This window comes from Protopterus annectens, chromosome 6.part0 (genome assembly GCF_019279795.1).
Source record: "Protopterus annectens isolate FY-2018-M chromosome 6.part0, PAN1.0, whole genome shotgun sequence".
Classification (NCBI taxonomy): Eukaryota; Metazoa; Chordata; order Ceratodontiformes; family Protopteridae; genus Protopterus; species Protopterus annectens.
Window position 1 is genome coordinate 1730473763 of NC_056737.1, and position 15251 is coordinate 1730489013.

The following is a 15251-nucleotide window of genomic DNA, read 5'->3' on the forward strand; positions in this document are numbered from 1 at the left end:
AAAGCAGATAATAGGAATTAATTAGAGACTACATACTTAAACGTTTCACACATTTAGGAGGTGTAATAGCTGAGCGATAGGCTATATGAGTCCTGTTGCAGGAATCAGCATATTAATTTAATATTAATTGGCTTAATAAGTACCTGGCTGTGGTCACTTCACTTCAGTGCTGTTTTACAAGCATGTTTATTTCCATCAAAAGGCAATGTGTTTGTTATTTATGGGATATATATATATATATATATATATATATATATATATATATATATATTCATGCATGTGTGCTTGTATGTATGTATTCCCATAGAAGCACATCCATAGTCTTGTCACATTTAGAAAATCCTATGGGAGAAATTATTTGTTGGTTGGTGGAACATACCTTTAAAATTTCTTTGTGCAAGACTTCTGAACAAAGGCAAAAGTTATTGATGGATGTGTGTGTGTGGTGGGGGGTAAAGTCTTAAAACTAGGGACAATTTTTAAATATTACTCGTGTTAACCTTAAAAAAAATTACTAGAACTAAAGGTTTTGCATCAACGTGCATTTCCTGAATAATAAGAAATATGAAACTCTAATGTCTAGCATACTGAATGACTGCATTCCATAGTGATTTATCAGAAAAACAAAAATGTTTTCTAATGGCTATTAAGTCTCAAACTCAAATGTCTCGTTATTTAGTGAATTCATTCCTCGTTTATTTAAAAATGCCAGTGTACTGACTGATGAAGTATTTTCCATTTTATAAGTCTAATTTAAGCACATGTGAAGAAACTGCTCTTTACGCTGTGTTGAAATTTTATAGGGTACTGAGCAAAAATATGAGACGAAAATCTATACAGTTGAGTGGTATGGTTTTAAAATACTGGACCTAATATAATACGCGATAGTATAGCCCTATTTACTAAAGTATTGCTATACACGGCGTACTTTTGTATATAGAAATTCTAGGAGAAGTTTTGTTAAATCTGAGAGCGGAAAAAGGCATAGCACTCTTCCCATATTGTAACACATGGAAAGTAAGTTTTAAGTATGTCACTGGCTTGGACCGGGATTTCCAACAGAAACTAATACATCTTTCTTTAGCACAAGCAATTTGGGAAAGCACCTCTGGATTTTCCAGCAAACTCTATCATCGGCTGCCCATCCCACCTCCTCTTCTTTATGCTCGACTCATTTTGAACAGAAGAAGTGATGAGAAGGGTGGAGAAGAGGAGCATTGCGGAAGTTTCCTGCCTACGTCTCACTGTTTGATTCTGTCTCACTTCCTGCTAGGATACTTTGTAATAGTTCTGCATTTGCCTGTAGTATCCTCGGCTGTGGGGGGCATAAACATTCCTGTTCCGTTAACTTACTTTAAAGGGAGTTAGCAGGACCCGCACAGAAAATAATTCTGGGTAATTTGTAGTGTTGCATTCTGTGATTGGATGTACAAATAAGGACAAATGCACTGTACTGTGGTAACTAACCGACTACAGCTAACTAAATACTGATCTCTTTGAACAACAACCAGTTAGAAGTAGCACATGCGGGGTGTTGTTAGTTTCGCTCATACCTCCCCCTTACAATTTACAAAACGTTATTAAGTTGTGTCAGTTTGTCCTGGAGTACAGCTATTGCGACCCTGCATAAGCAACGTATTCGCGTTTAACTGCGTGGGTTCGAGAACCAACATTTCCTGAAGGGATACACTGGGAGTGATGCACATTATGGATTTGAGATCAGGCATAGCCCTTATTCAGAAACTTCTTCTCTTTGTTTTGGCGTTGCTAGACGGTTGTGTTGGGTTTAATCTAGATGTGGATATTCCTACAGTTTACACTGGTCCTTCTGGGAGTTACTTTGGATTTTCGGTGGATTTTTTTGCACCTCCTACTGCAAGGTAAATAACTGTCTGGCTGGCGATGATTTACTGTTGTTTGTGTTTAGGTATGTGACAGTTTACACAGCTATAACTGAAGATACACGTCTGACAGCTTGTCAGTTGATGTAGCATCGAGCATTTCATTTTACTTTGTTGTATACTAAATTCTACGGAATATGGGTTAAACAACATACTACACATGTGAACAGTGTAAATGTCTTCAATAAAACTATTTGGTGCTAAACTTTCCCACATTTTTTCATTAAATAATTCAGTCATCCAAATAAACAGTAGAAAGCACACAGTAGATTTGATAGTCCAGCAGTAGCATATTAAGGTAGCTTATTTTTTTTTTTTTTAATACTTTTTAGTGACTACATTTTATTTTATTTATTTTATTTTATTTTACATTTGTTAACTGGGAGAGTCCAACTGGATATTGGTCCATTTTCAGCGGAGGCCCGGAGTGAAAAGTTCCAGAAATACATACAAACAGAATAACTTTGACAATTATGTACTTGTGTACAAGAATCCATGGATACATATTCCAGATATGCCAGAATATATCATAAAAACTTACAATTATAATATTTTATGCAATAATCCATTCATTTTAGTAGTACACTAAGGTGTCATGAGCATTCAAAACAACTTTCGTTAAGCCACTTTGGAGTTTTAGTGCAATTTTCTCATAAGGAGCCACTAATCCTTTTGTATGTGCGAAGGTATTTTGTTTGATAAAATATTCATGATGCGTGTAGCTTGGTGCCCACTTGGGAATGCTACTCCGTTCCCAAGAGCTCCCAAATTAGAGTTTGTAGTAATTACCTTGCATTCTGCAACATGTCACAACAGTTATGTTACTGTGTTGTTAGACCAGTTCATTGTAGCAAAAAAGCAGAATATGAGCTAAAGAGAGAGGTGGTGGTTATGGGAATTGCAGTGTAAAGCCAACTTATCAGGTGTGTGTGTGTGTGTGTGTGTGTGTGTGTGTGTGTGTGTGTGTGTGTGTGTGTGTGTATGTAAATCCTGCAGCAGATGCATATAGGAAGTAGTCAGAAAGATCCTAGCAAAACAAGTTTAACTCTGACCTTGTTAAGGCATTATGAGGTGTGTGGTGAAACATTTTTCCAGGGGGCATTTGTACGTGTCCCATAATGCCTTTGTAAAGTAGGGAGGGGCTGCAGATGTTTCATGTGTGCATGTATCATTCTAATCATTTAGCACTTATTTGTTGGTTGCTATAGATTAGTGGCCATACAAAGGTGCCCCAGTGTAGGGAATTAAAACACTACTATCCAGTATCAATTATGTAGTCCTGGGATGATTCCTTCAGGCTCAATTTGTTTGCTGTCTGATTGCAAGTACAAGGCTAGGTGAGCACTGAAAACAGACACACGTGCCAAGCAGGTTACCCTGATGCCAAATAATTTTTAATGAATGCAAACAATGGGTAATATTTAAAGACCTTTAGTCCCTGGTGGCTCTGTAAATCATACATGTATTATTACAGTTAAAGTATCTTGGTATGCAAAAATAAAGAGAGAGGAGGAGTCAGTCATATAAATAGGAAAAGCAAGGAAAATCATAGCAGCTTAAGCAGTCACTGAAAATGACTTTCCTTCAAATGCATTTTTTTATTCCACTGATTACCTGAATATTTTCAGTCTCTTAATAGCTGGCTTAAGATATGTTCAGACATATCAGCTGCACAATTTATTTGGTCTACCAAAACAAATTACCCCACAATTTAAATAGTTTTGAGAGCCAAAGGGGAAAATGTCTGTACTTTGATATAAATTAGCATAAATTGTACATAATTCCCGACAAATGAAATATAAAAATACAAGATGGAGACTGTAGATGTCCAGTAAGCCTAATTAGCCATGACAGCAAGAGGAATAATGGGCATCTGATTAAGCAGACTGTAACGCAAAACTGGGACGTGCTGCTGTCCAGTCTTACCACTGGGGACTGTATTTGTAGTTTTGTTTCTTTTTGCAGAGTTTAATGAACAACCAAGGGGCCCTCTGCACAGTGTTTATGCCCTTCCCGTTGAACCACACCGTGAGGGGAAAAATGACTTTCGGTGGTGAATATCGTTTCAGTCTGACTTCTGCTTTGCCAACCTGAATTGTTTGTTCATGTATATGATTTACTTGGCAGAAAGTGGGTGACTACCCCTACCATTACTTTGCTTATCAAAAAGTTATCATCAGTGGAATACGTAATCACTGCTTTGACATTTAAAAATACATTATAAAGAGAGGTTCCTTTTCACACTTCCCTTGAAACACTGCAGTTAGATAAATTCAAAACAAATGTTACTTTGATTGGCACTAAGCTTTTTTTTGTGAGGGGGAACTTTGTGCATCATTCTTATTGTCCTGGCCCTAAGTGCTCTGCGTCCACATCTGGTCTACAAGCTAGTCACCTAGACCTATGGCTTTACTCTGGAATTCCTGGGGCTGGTCGTGGATCCTGAGGATGTCCTGGAAGCTCAGCCATTGTTGCTTCTGTCCAGAGGGGTTATTTTATGCCATACCCACTTCTGTTTCCCCATCTCTTCGCTTATCAACCATGTCTGAGGGCAACTCTTTTGTCTCTGGACGATACCTGTCCTTAGGGAGCATCATCAAGTGCCCTCTCAGCCAGAACAGACACGTCCAGTCCTCCCTGCCACTCCATCAGTATCCTGAGTTGCTAATCAAACACAGGTCTGCTGGGCTGTAGTCAGGGCTATTTCCCTCTATACCACCAGAGTGGCTAATTAACACTAAGCTTTGAGGACTAAGTCTATTTTTCTGCAGAGTAGGGATTACTTGGGAGAGCTGGAAGCTATTGGGATATCCCCCCCCCCACACACACACACACACACACCTTCCATCAAGGCATTGCTTCACCTACTATTGATACAGAAACAACTGCTGGTTATATATTGTGTACTTTCTGGAACAGAAGATAGCTAGCAGCTGTTCAAGTCAGACTAGATTGAAGAATCTTCACTGTTGTGTATACAATAAAGAGGCAGTAGTATAAAACTGGGAAGACTCTCCATTGTTAAAAACTTCGTCAAGCAGTTTTGTCTCTTGATTAAGTGAGACTTCAGACCAAAGCTACATAAAATGCATATGTTTAAATATTCTAGCACACCATCACATGATAAAATTCAGGCAGTAAGATTTGTGTTTCAGTGTGGCTTAGCTTTTAGTTCAACCAGTAACATTTGTGTAAGGGAAAAAAATCAGCTGTGTTTTTATGTAACTTCTGTCTAAGGAAGTTTTAATTAAGAGATGAAGGTGCTTACTGAAGTTATTTTCCAAACAGTTTTATTGAATAATACAGTTAAAACACAAAAGAAAAACCGCATACAAACAAGTCCGACATTGTTGCCTTTCAAGTCTGACATTGTTGCCTTTTTTTAATAAGTGTTTAAAGGCTTTTGTATATTTATTGGACATTTTTCCCCTCAATGTAGTGAGTGTCAGATTTATTGAAGGACAGCAGCATTTCATTCATCATCAGACATAAAATTCATTAGGTTTGTGAGCCTTTTGTTAATTAGCTTTGCTTTGTTAACTGTTTTTACATTTTTGCCTTTGCGCCTGCCAGCCTTCAATAATCCATCAATCAGACATGAGATAATTTATTCCTCAGTACTGGAATTTCCCATCGTAGAGCAAGGTCCTGTCTGGAAGGACCATCATTCAGGCAGTCATGATGGTGCACACTTGTGATCCCTATGTCTCACCTTTTGATTCTGGTGCCAAAACTGGGTGCCCTTGTTTTTAATGTGGATTAATTGGACTTACTCCGTAGACCTAGATCCTGTGGTGTCCATACTGTGCATATCACTTGGTCAGAAACTATGTGGCACTGATTCCCCCATCAGCATCTTGTAGCATTCTGAACATGGGCTGTAGATGCTTTTCTGTAAACCCTATCCCCAAATCCAGGTGGCTGACATAGGCACAAAATCACTGAAGAGTGTCCAGTGCCCTCCTCCTGATGTATGAATACTTTCACACCGTCAGACAGATAGACAGAGATACTCACACACACATATACACCCTGAGAGCTGTAATTACCAGTTTAGGATACCGAGTATAGTTCCTCAGTTAGTGCCTTATGTGCAGTCCTTTTCTTGCAGCGGAAACATGACTGACCACAGATCATATCTCCCTTTCACTTGGAATGAGCAATCCAGTGTTAGCCACTGTCTGGCATTCCCTACCCTGCTCTTTCATCACTAGAGGTGTTAGTCTTGCTATCTACGTCATAGTGAGGGCCTTATCCCTCCATGCTACAGACTCAGGCAATTATTTTTTTTGTCAATATGGGCAATGTATCTGGTTCAGTGATGGTGCTTTTATTATTTTATGATTTTCACAGAAGAAATGGACCATGGTCAATATTGAAACTAAGTACTGTCAGATGATTTACATTTGTACTGATAGCACTTTACTGTGCACTACTATGTTGCACCCTTGGCAGCATTGGTTTCAAAGGCTACAGATAAATACTTGGTAAGTTGATGTTATTGATAGAAATTGGGAGCAGTTCATATGTTAGCTATGTTTGCCACAAGATGCTGCAATGCTATCTTTCTTAAGTAATATGTCATGTCATGTATAGCATGAGTGCCATTACCATTAGTCATGTCAGGCTGTTCTTTGTAGTCAATTGGAAGAGTAATGCAAGCATTCTGGTTTACTTTGAGATTTATGTTAGTTTTTAGGCAGAAATAAGAGCTGGATTTTCTGCGTCTTTGGGACTAGCATCCCAGCAGTACTGCCTAAGGAATGAACAGAGCACTGTAAATAAAGGAGTATGTTGTTTTTATGTTCCTTTATAAATGGGTTTTCACTCCACTTCTGACTACTACCTTTTAAATCACTTCCACACATTGTTAAAGTATGGTGTCTGCACTTCATCAGACCTGCTTACTTTTGTAGTTCTACCTTGGTTCCTTTTAGTTATATCTGTGCATTTTCTATTTAATTTTAATGTGTTGCTTGATTAATACAATTCCTATACTGTCAAATTTGTCTTGGTTTCTGTTAGTAACAGAGGCAGTTTAATTGAATTTTGCCATCGGATTTTTTTTTTATATGTATTAACAATATGTTAATAATGATGATCGACTGACTGGGTCCAATGACTCGCTAGAAAGTGTTTGTCATGCATGTATGAGCAGGAAACATACACGTGGTGATTCAGACAGTGACAAGCTACAAGCAGATGATGCGGATATGTATTTTTTTTTCCATCAGGCAAGTACTTTGTATATTTTGCAGCTTGGTGGTTGACTGCAAAATTGAATGAGTAAAAGGCAGAAGATTTTGATTTATAGAAAAAATTCCAGAGATGGATGCCAGTTTTGTTAGCCTGAGGTCATTATAGTTAGAATTTAAACTTTTAAGTTCCAATGTAAATTTAGGGGAGGAATGAAGGAAGTGTTAACAAAATACACCATTCAAGATATAAGGTGGAGCAGTTGTTTTTTTAATATATTTTTAAATGATCACATTTTAAGTTGCAGTATGAGTTCACATACATTGACAAAAAATAAAACCGTAGTAATAGTTTCCATTAATGTTGATAAGCAGTATACATAATGTTTGCTTTTTAATTTTCATTCACTCCAGCATTACATAACTTGCTAATTTCCTGCCTTCCTTTGAATCTTACTCTACCTCCTGAGCAATATTCTGAATCTGTTGTTCCTGTAAATTCTATTTATTTGTCTGAAGGTTTCTCCTTCTCTGTTCTCTAAATCCTACCTCCTGTTCATTTGTCTCATTTACAATATTCAGCACTTAGATTTTATTCCATTTGCTAATAATTGTTTGTTTTATTTATTTATTTATTTATCTGGCTGCCAGTAACTTCAAGTTTAGTAAGGCATTGCACTGCGTAGGCAATTTAGATCCTATATCCCAGCTGAAAAGAATAATTTCTGTAGTTATAGTTACTCTTTCTCACCAACATTTATATTAGTGTACCCTTTGGAGTACTTTTAAAATCTTCCAAATGCATTACTTTCTCAAAAAACATGTTCCCCATTTCCTCTTCTCCATCACGTTTCTAACATTTACTGTTTTTCTTAGGGAAAAATCCTCAGGAGTTTACTTGGGGTATACAAATGCCTATGCGAGTACTTCCATGCAAAAGTCCTAAAGCCTCTGGAATTTGTTGCATACTTGAGAGCCCCAAACATTTCTTTTCATTTTTCTTTTGTAATTTGTCTTTTGTTCTCATTTTCCCAGCTTTTTATTACATTTTCAAACTGATTCTTATCTTGCAATATTTAGATATGCGTTAATAGCTCTCCTTTTTTAACGGCATCTTTTTGTTCTAGCTTCAGCCAAAAACATTGCCAAAAACTGGTCTTTCATTTATCACTTCCTCGTGTGTGTGTATATGTGTGTGTGTGTATGTGTGTGTATGTGTGTGTAAAGAATTATATAAACCTAAGGGAAGTGCAGAAACTACTTTAATCCAAAACTGCATAAACCTTGTTATTGATGTAATAATATGCTAAGGAGCAGTAATGGGCAGTGTGTCCAGTGGTATGGCATTACCTTTGTTGCTACCTGTAAATGCCGTTGTTAATGTGGTGGTTAGGATAAGGCTGAGTGGAAATAAAGAACATTTACAGGAGTATGATTTCTACAGAAGGACTTCCGCTTGAGCATATGCATTTGATCAAAAAGTGCTTTATTGACACTTTACAATTAACTGCCCAAATTTTCATTTTCAAATCACTACATACTATATGTAGCTTTTGTATGTATGTATTTATTTTATTCATTTTACATTTGTTTACTGGGATAGTCTGACTGGGTCAGCAGAACCCATTTTCAGTGGAGGCCCGGGGAAAAAATCTACAAGTACATACATAAGTTTAATTTCAAAATTTACAGTAACAGCTTTCATTTTTAACAATAAGCACTTGAAAAGTTTCAACATAAATAAATGACCGGTATATACTGTATATAATAAGGAAGATGTAGTATGTAATAATAAACAGTGTCATTGTTTATGTTTGAGTAATGACAAAGATATATTTAAATATAAAATTATCATAAAAAATGGAGTGGGGGAAGGTGAGATAGAAGTGAGATCAGCTTAGAGCAGAGCAGGTGCATAGTCAAGTGTTGTTTAGATGTTCTTTTAATGAAATTTTGAAGGTTGATAGCAGGGCCTTACCGGGCAAATGATTACCACAGAACTGGCACTATTACAGTTAAAAACAATTTTTGGAAAATGTTTTAGGTCTGCCAGGGGTAAAGAAAAAATAAAACAGTGCAACAATAAATAGTAAAGAAAATGAACCAATGTTACCATCAACAAACTATAGTGGCAAAGAAATTAACATTCGTAGTGTGTTTATCTCTGTTTGGTACAGCTAGCAGCCTTTGCTTCATTTCCTTATTTATTTTTATTTATACGTTGTTGACCAGGCTAGATCCACTAGGCTAATGACCTTTATTCAGGGAAGACCGGAGTTTGTTTTCATACTGACAAGAGGAAATTTGGCCAAGGCACTAGGGAATTTTCCCTACTCTTTTGATAAGTGCCATGGAATATTTTATGTGTACCTGAGTTACCATCAGTATCGGCAGGTAGGATTTCTGTTTAACATCTCATCCGAAGGACAGCACTCTCAGGAGCACAGCACACCCCAGTGCTGTACTGCCGTGTCAGAAATCCAATCACCTGGAGTGAAAATATGACGCACAGCCTTCTAATTTTTCCAGCACCAAAGACAGGTATGTAACCTGCTGAGCATTACCATACCAGACAAGGCAATAATCTCTTAAACTGTTTTAAGCCTATCATTATAAACAGGGTAGCATGTAGACCTCTCACAGTGTCCACAGATACTCACGTTTTTGGCTAGGGCTGGCTAAAAAGTTTATTCAGAAAACTTGCATTTATTGGGTACAGCTTGCAAGGGTGACTTCTCTGAATTTCATTGATGATATCAGTATGACTATCTTCCTGTTACCTAAACAGATTACTTAAGACTTAAAAACAAATGTCTGTCTTCCAGTGACTACAGATAGTCAAATTATATGTGAACAATTTCAAGTTAAACACAACGGTGCTCTTCCCCGACATGACTGTAGCAAGCTGCTACTTCTTTATTGGACAATGTAATACCATCAGCAAATAACTACTCAAATTGTAGAGTATAAGCATCAAGGGAGGGGGGGGGGGTGCTGGTAAAATCACAGCAGTTAGAGTATGAGAAATGTTGATTAAAATGTACACATCAAAACTCGGTTATATTGTCATGAGCACTGGCTGAGTAAATAAAATACAAACAAAATAATAAAGATAGCTGTATAGAGATGGTGATATTACAGACAAGATGGAGTTATTAGAAGAAAGATTACTTATGCACTGAAACCAGGGTAGCTGCTTGAGGTTCCCTAACTGGGGAAGCACAGCAGTAATGTTAGCAGACAAATGTGTGAATAAATGAAACTGTCTTAAATTATAAAATGCATACTTCACCTAAGCAAAGGAGATGGATAAAAAATATGTATAATATAAAATACAGACCCTGGAATAGACAGAGATTAGTTGGAAAAAAAATCACATGCTTCATCACAGAAGCTATCATGGATTTTCAAACTTCTTGCATGTGGAAACCTATTTTATTTTTAAAGGCACTGTTTAATGCTTATCCTAGTTGTCAAGGATTTGTGGACTTCTGTGAAGATCTTTTGGGTAAGGTTCATAGGTTCATACTAGGCTATCTGCCCTAGGGCATTTATAAGCCTAGCCAGAGTGTGTGTGGCTTCCGCCACCCCTTGGAATGATAATACTGTGCCCATTTAGGGTTTAGTTTACTGTGCCTCTGTCTAGTAGTGACACAGAGATGACCCCCGGGGTAAAACTACGATCTCCCATCCACTCATCAAGATTTCTCTTGAAGAGAGTCTGTGAGGGGCTCTGCCTAACATGGACTGGGATTCTGTTCCAGAGTGTAGGGAGCCTCTGGGTTATGAATCTGTCCCTCCAGCATGTCCTATTTATTTCTGTGTTGAGGTTCAAGTCTCTCATGGCTCTGGTGGATTTGGATTTTTTCAGGTGGAGCATGTCCATTAATTCTGGATTGGTCATGGCCTTGTACATCAGGCATAGATCTCCTCTGAGTAGGCGGTATGCGACTGAATAGAGCTGGAGTTTCTTTAGTCTGGCAGCATATGACATATGTTTGAGACCCTTGATCCTCTTGGTGATGTACTTCTGGGGTCTTTCTAACTGCTGCAGGTGCCGGGTAAGGTACATACCAAATGGGGCATTGTACTCAATCATGGGCCTGATAAGGGAAGAGTATAGGGGCACAATGACCTCTCTTGATCTAGATGTGAATCCTTTCATGATAAGGTGGGCAATATAGAAAGTCTTCCTAACCACCTTGGCAATGTGGGTGTCAAATGAGAGGTCACTGTCAACTTGGGTCCCTAGGTCCCTGATTACTTCTTCCGTAATTAATGGATTACCACCTATGTGGTAGTTTGTGGGTACTTTGTTTTTCCCAAAGGGTATGACTATACATTTTTTGGCGTTCAGTTTAAGGCCATGGCTCTGGCACCAGTTATCTGTTTCTGTGAGGCCTTTCTGAAGGATGCTAGTGTCCGCTGGAGTATCAGTTATGGCACCCAGCTTGCAGTCATCTGAGAACTTTGTCAGCCACAATCTTCCTATGTTTGCTTGTACTTCTGAAAAATAAATGCTGAACAAGAGGGGTCCCAGGACTGAGCCCTGTGGGACACCACTTGTGACTGGCTTAGAGTCTGACATGGCTCCAGCAATTCTGACCTTGTGGGTTCTGTCCTTTAGACAGTTTGCAACCCATCTTATGACATATGGGTTTACATTTAAGCTGGTGAGCTTGTCTATGATGCCCGAGTGGGGTATTGTGTCGAAGGCTTTTGCAAGGTCAAGGTAGGCTGTGTGAACTGCCTTACCCTCATCAATGGCCTTAGTGACTGTTTCAAAAAAGTCGACCAGGTTCAAAAGGCAGGATCTGCCCTTAACAAAGCCGAATTGGGTAGGATCAAGTGTCTGTAGGTCCCCAATGTCTTTGTTTATGAGTTCCATAATGATCCTCTCCATAGCTTTGCAGACCAGGCTCGTCAAGCTTATGGGGAGGTAATTTCCAGGGTCTGTAGAAGCACCTCCTTTGTGGAGTGGAACCACTGTTGCTGTATGCCATTCTTTGGGTACGTATCCTGTAGTAAGGCTAAGATTAAACTGCAGCCTTATGTGCGAGTTTAGTTCCTCTTGGAGTTCATGCAGCACGCAACCCGGGACACCGTCTGGTCCCATTGGTGCTGTGTTTTTAGCTTTGGAGAGGGCGGCTCTCACCTGGACATCTGTGATGTCAGGGAGGCTACATTCAGCTGGGATAGATATTTCTCCTTTTGGGGGGGAGAAATTTGCACTGAACCGGTCTGCCAGGATGTTGGCAATATCTGTGGGACTGAGCATATCTGGGAGTTTCCACCCATGTTTCTAACATAACTAAAGAAGGCCTTGTGATTATCCTTAGTGTCTCTTGCGATTTTTTTCTCTCAAAGTTGGCCTTGGATGATTTTATGAGTGATCGTAGTTTTTTGCTAGTACTGATCAGAGATGCCTTCCCTTTTTGGGATTTTGCTCTGTCCTGTAGTAGCTTTCTCCTCCTGTTGTAAAGGTTGTTTATGGCTGGGGTCCACCAGACTGGACTCCTGCCTTTGGGGGAAAGGGTCTTGGTTTTATTTGGGATTGCGTGATCCATGCATTCTTGAAGGTGTCCGTAGAAGGGGTTTATAAAGGATTCAGCGGTGTGGGCTGTTATTTCACTGGCCCAGGGGCCTTGAAGGATACCACTTCAGTCTTAAGAAGTGTGAAGTCAGCTTTTGAGAAGCTCCTCACTGTGGTCTTTTTTGCTGGGGGTGGGGGCGGGATGTGGATTTCCAGTGAGATTAGTTTATGGTCTGATCTCACCAGTGAGGGGTATACTTCCGGTGTGGAGCATTGTGTCCCCATGTTTGTGATGATCAGGTCTAGTATATTATCTCCTCTTGTGGGAGTGGTGACTAGTTGTTCCATCGCATTTGAGTTTATGAATTCTAGGAACCTTTGGGCTAGGGTGTTGGGGCTTGAGTAATGCTCCCAGTCTATGTTTGGGTAGTTGAAGTCTCCCAATATGATGGTATTTGGAGAGGCATTCATACTCTCGACTGTCTTCAGGAAAGCTGAGTGGGGTTCCTGAGTTTGAGAGGGTGGTCTGTAGCATGCTACAAACTGTAGGGCAGTTTTGCCTATGGTTAGTTGACATGGATTGTCTCCGATGCTTTGTGTGTTGCCACTAACCTGGAGGTGTGGGTGTCTTTGACTATGGACACTCCCCCTCCCTTTGTGGTTCGGTCTAAGTTATGGGGCCGAAAAGCATGATATGAGGTATAACCTGCTAGTGCTGGGGTGCTCTCAGGAGCTTTGAACCAGGTTTCAGTCACTGCACAAACATTGATGCTCTCCATAATGAGAGAGCCTGCATCTTGAGGTTTAGACTTCTGGTGTTGAGCAGCATTACCCTTAGTTTTTTTCCACTTGTGTTTTCTAGGGAGGTGGGTTTGTCTTTTGAGCCTTGCCTAAAAAGGCACTATGGGGGTGGCAAGAGCCTTTGCTAATATCCGGAAGCCTAGGGGTGACAGGTGCAAGCCATCCCTTGTGAAGCAGCATGGCTTGTCAAGCATGTCATCACAAGCAGACAGACATTGGATCCCCCTAGAATGACACCAGTAATTGAGCCAATTATTAAAGCTGATCATTTTGTCTTTGTACTGTGGCATCATTCTTGGTGAGGGTAAGATGCTGCTCAGGGTCAGGGTCATACCGGCCTGGGCTACATAATTGGAGAGCTCCTCTATGTCTCTTTTCATGTAGTCCAGGGAGGTATGTCTCAGGTCATTCACGCCGGCATGGACAATGACTGAGTCGTATTTGTACTTGCTTTGAAGTGACCTGAGTGCTTGTGTTATGTGTCAGATTCTAGCGCCCAACAGGCAGCTTACTGTAACCTTTTCCTTGTTCAGTCTGGTGAGCAGGGCGTCAGTGTGTCTGACTATATAGAGTCCCCTATTACAAGTGTATCAGGCATGTTGTTTGGCCTTAAGGGCTGTGACTGTTTGGCACACTGACTTTGAGAAATATGTGTTGCATGTGCTATGTTTTGAGGTAGTGGTTTCTTGGATGTCTGCTTTGGAGGCCTCTGTTGTTTTGGTAGATTTTTAATTAGAGCCTCAGAGTATGTCTTTGTGGGTTTATGTGTTTGGTTTTCAGTTGTGTTTGGCCTATGTGAGACTGGGTTTGTGTTGTGTGTGGTTACCTTCTCCTCCTGACTGGTCTTGCCAGTACTGAGTCGAGAGTGCTCAGCCTACAGTTTGGCTATATAGTTGCATCTCTCACATATATTTGTATTTGTTGGGAGGAGGAGAGGGTTGTCTGTGTACATGAGGCAGTTGTAACATTGCCTCAAGATTCCCAGATTCACCAGCTGAACTGGAGAGGATGCCAGTAATTAACCTCTCGGCATGCTAGAATAGTGTAAAGGATTGCTGAGTAACTGAGCCAGAAAGGACCTAAAGGGAAATGGATACTCAAGGGGATTGTAGGTGGATGTAGTGCTTTCTTTTGTTTGAGTGCTTTACCTGTGAAAAAATGCTTTAGGAGCAAGTGCTGGGCTTTTTAGATAGAGAATAGACTGATTTTTATTGAAGTAGAGCGGTTTTAAGGGAAAAACTGAAGAGCAGACTTGGTGGAGCCAGAAATAGTTTAAACTTGTTTAACCGGTGCTGCGCTATGCACACAATCGCGCAAAGCCATGCAAACGCGGATTTTTATACAGGAAACTTCAAAAGAGCTAGAAATGGTCCAAAACGACCAATTACTACTAGATCTTGTGCTGAGGTCACTCCTTCAGGGACAGATAGGCTGCTCAAGGCTCCCCACTCCCACTGGTGAGCAAAGAAACTTCCTTCTATCCAAGTAAGGCAGTGGGCAACACAGGAACTATCCCAAAGTCCAGAATACAGCAAAGCCTGTATAATAGACTAATCTAGTCAAAGAAAGGTGGAAAAACAAGGATATTTTTTTTTCTTTTTTTGTAAGAAAGCTACAGAAAAATGCAGGGAAACAGCAGTATTTTAAATGCAAAGGCTAGCGCACTTGAGTGGGCAGCCTCAACAGTAAAATTAAACAAACAAACTTTAACTTTAAGTGCAGGGAATAAAACGCTAAATACAGATAAAATAGCAGTTAAAACTTTGTTTACAGCAAGAAAAGAAGGCCTGTATGCGGAGTAATCCAAAGTGCTGCAAAGTA

At 39.6% G+C, this 15251-nt stretch overlaps 1 protein-coding gene across 1 annotated transcript in view; it reads left to right on the top strand.

The window, feature by feature from the left end:
- Positions 1-1238: 1238 nt before the first annotated feature.
- The window catches only part of ITGAV (integrin subunit alpha V), a 1332605-nt gene continuing 1318592 nt past the window's right edge, over positions 1239-15251 (top strand). The window contains exon 1 of the mRNA XM_044075123.1: positions 1239-1880. Within this exon, the coding sequence (XP_043931058.1) occupies positions 1699-1880 (182 nt within the window). The 5' untranslated portion in view covers positions 1239-1698. The remainder of the gene's footprint in view (positions 1881-15251) is intronic.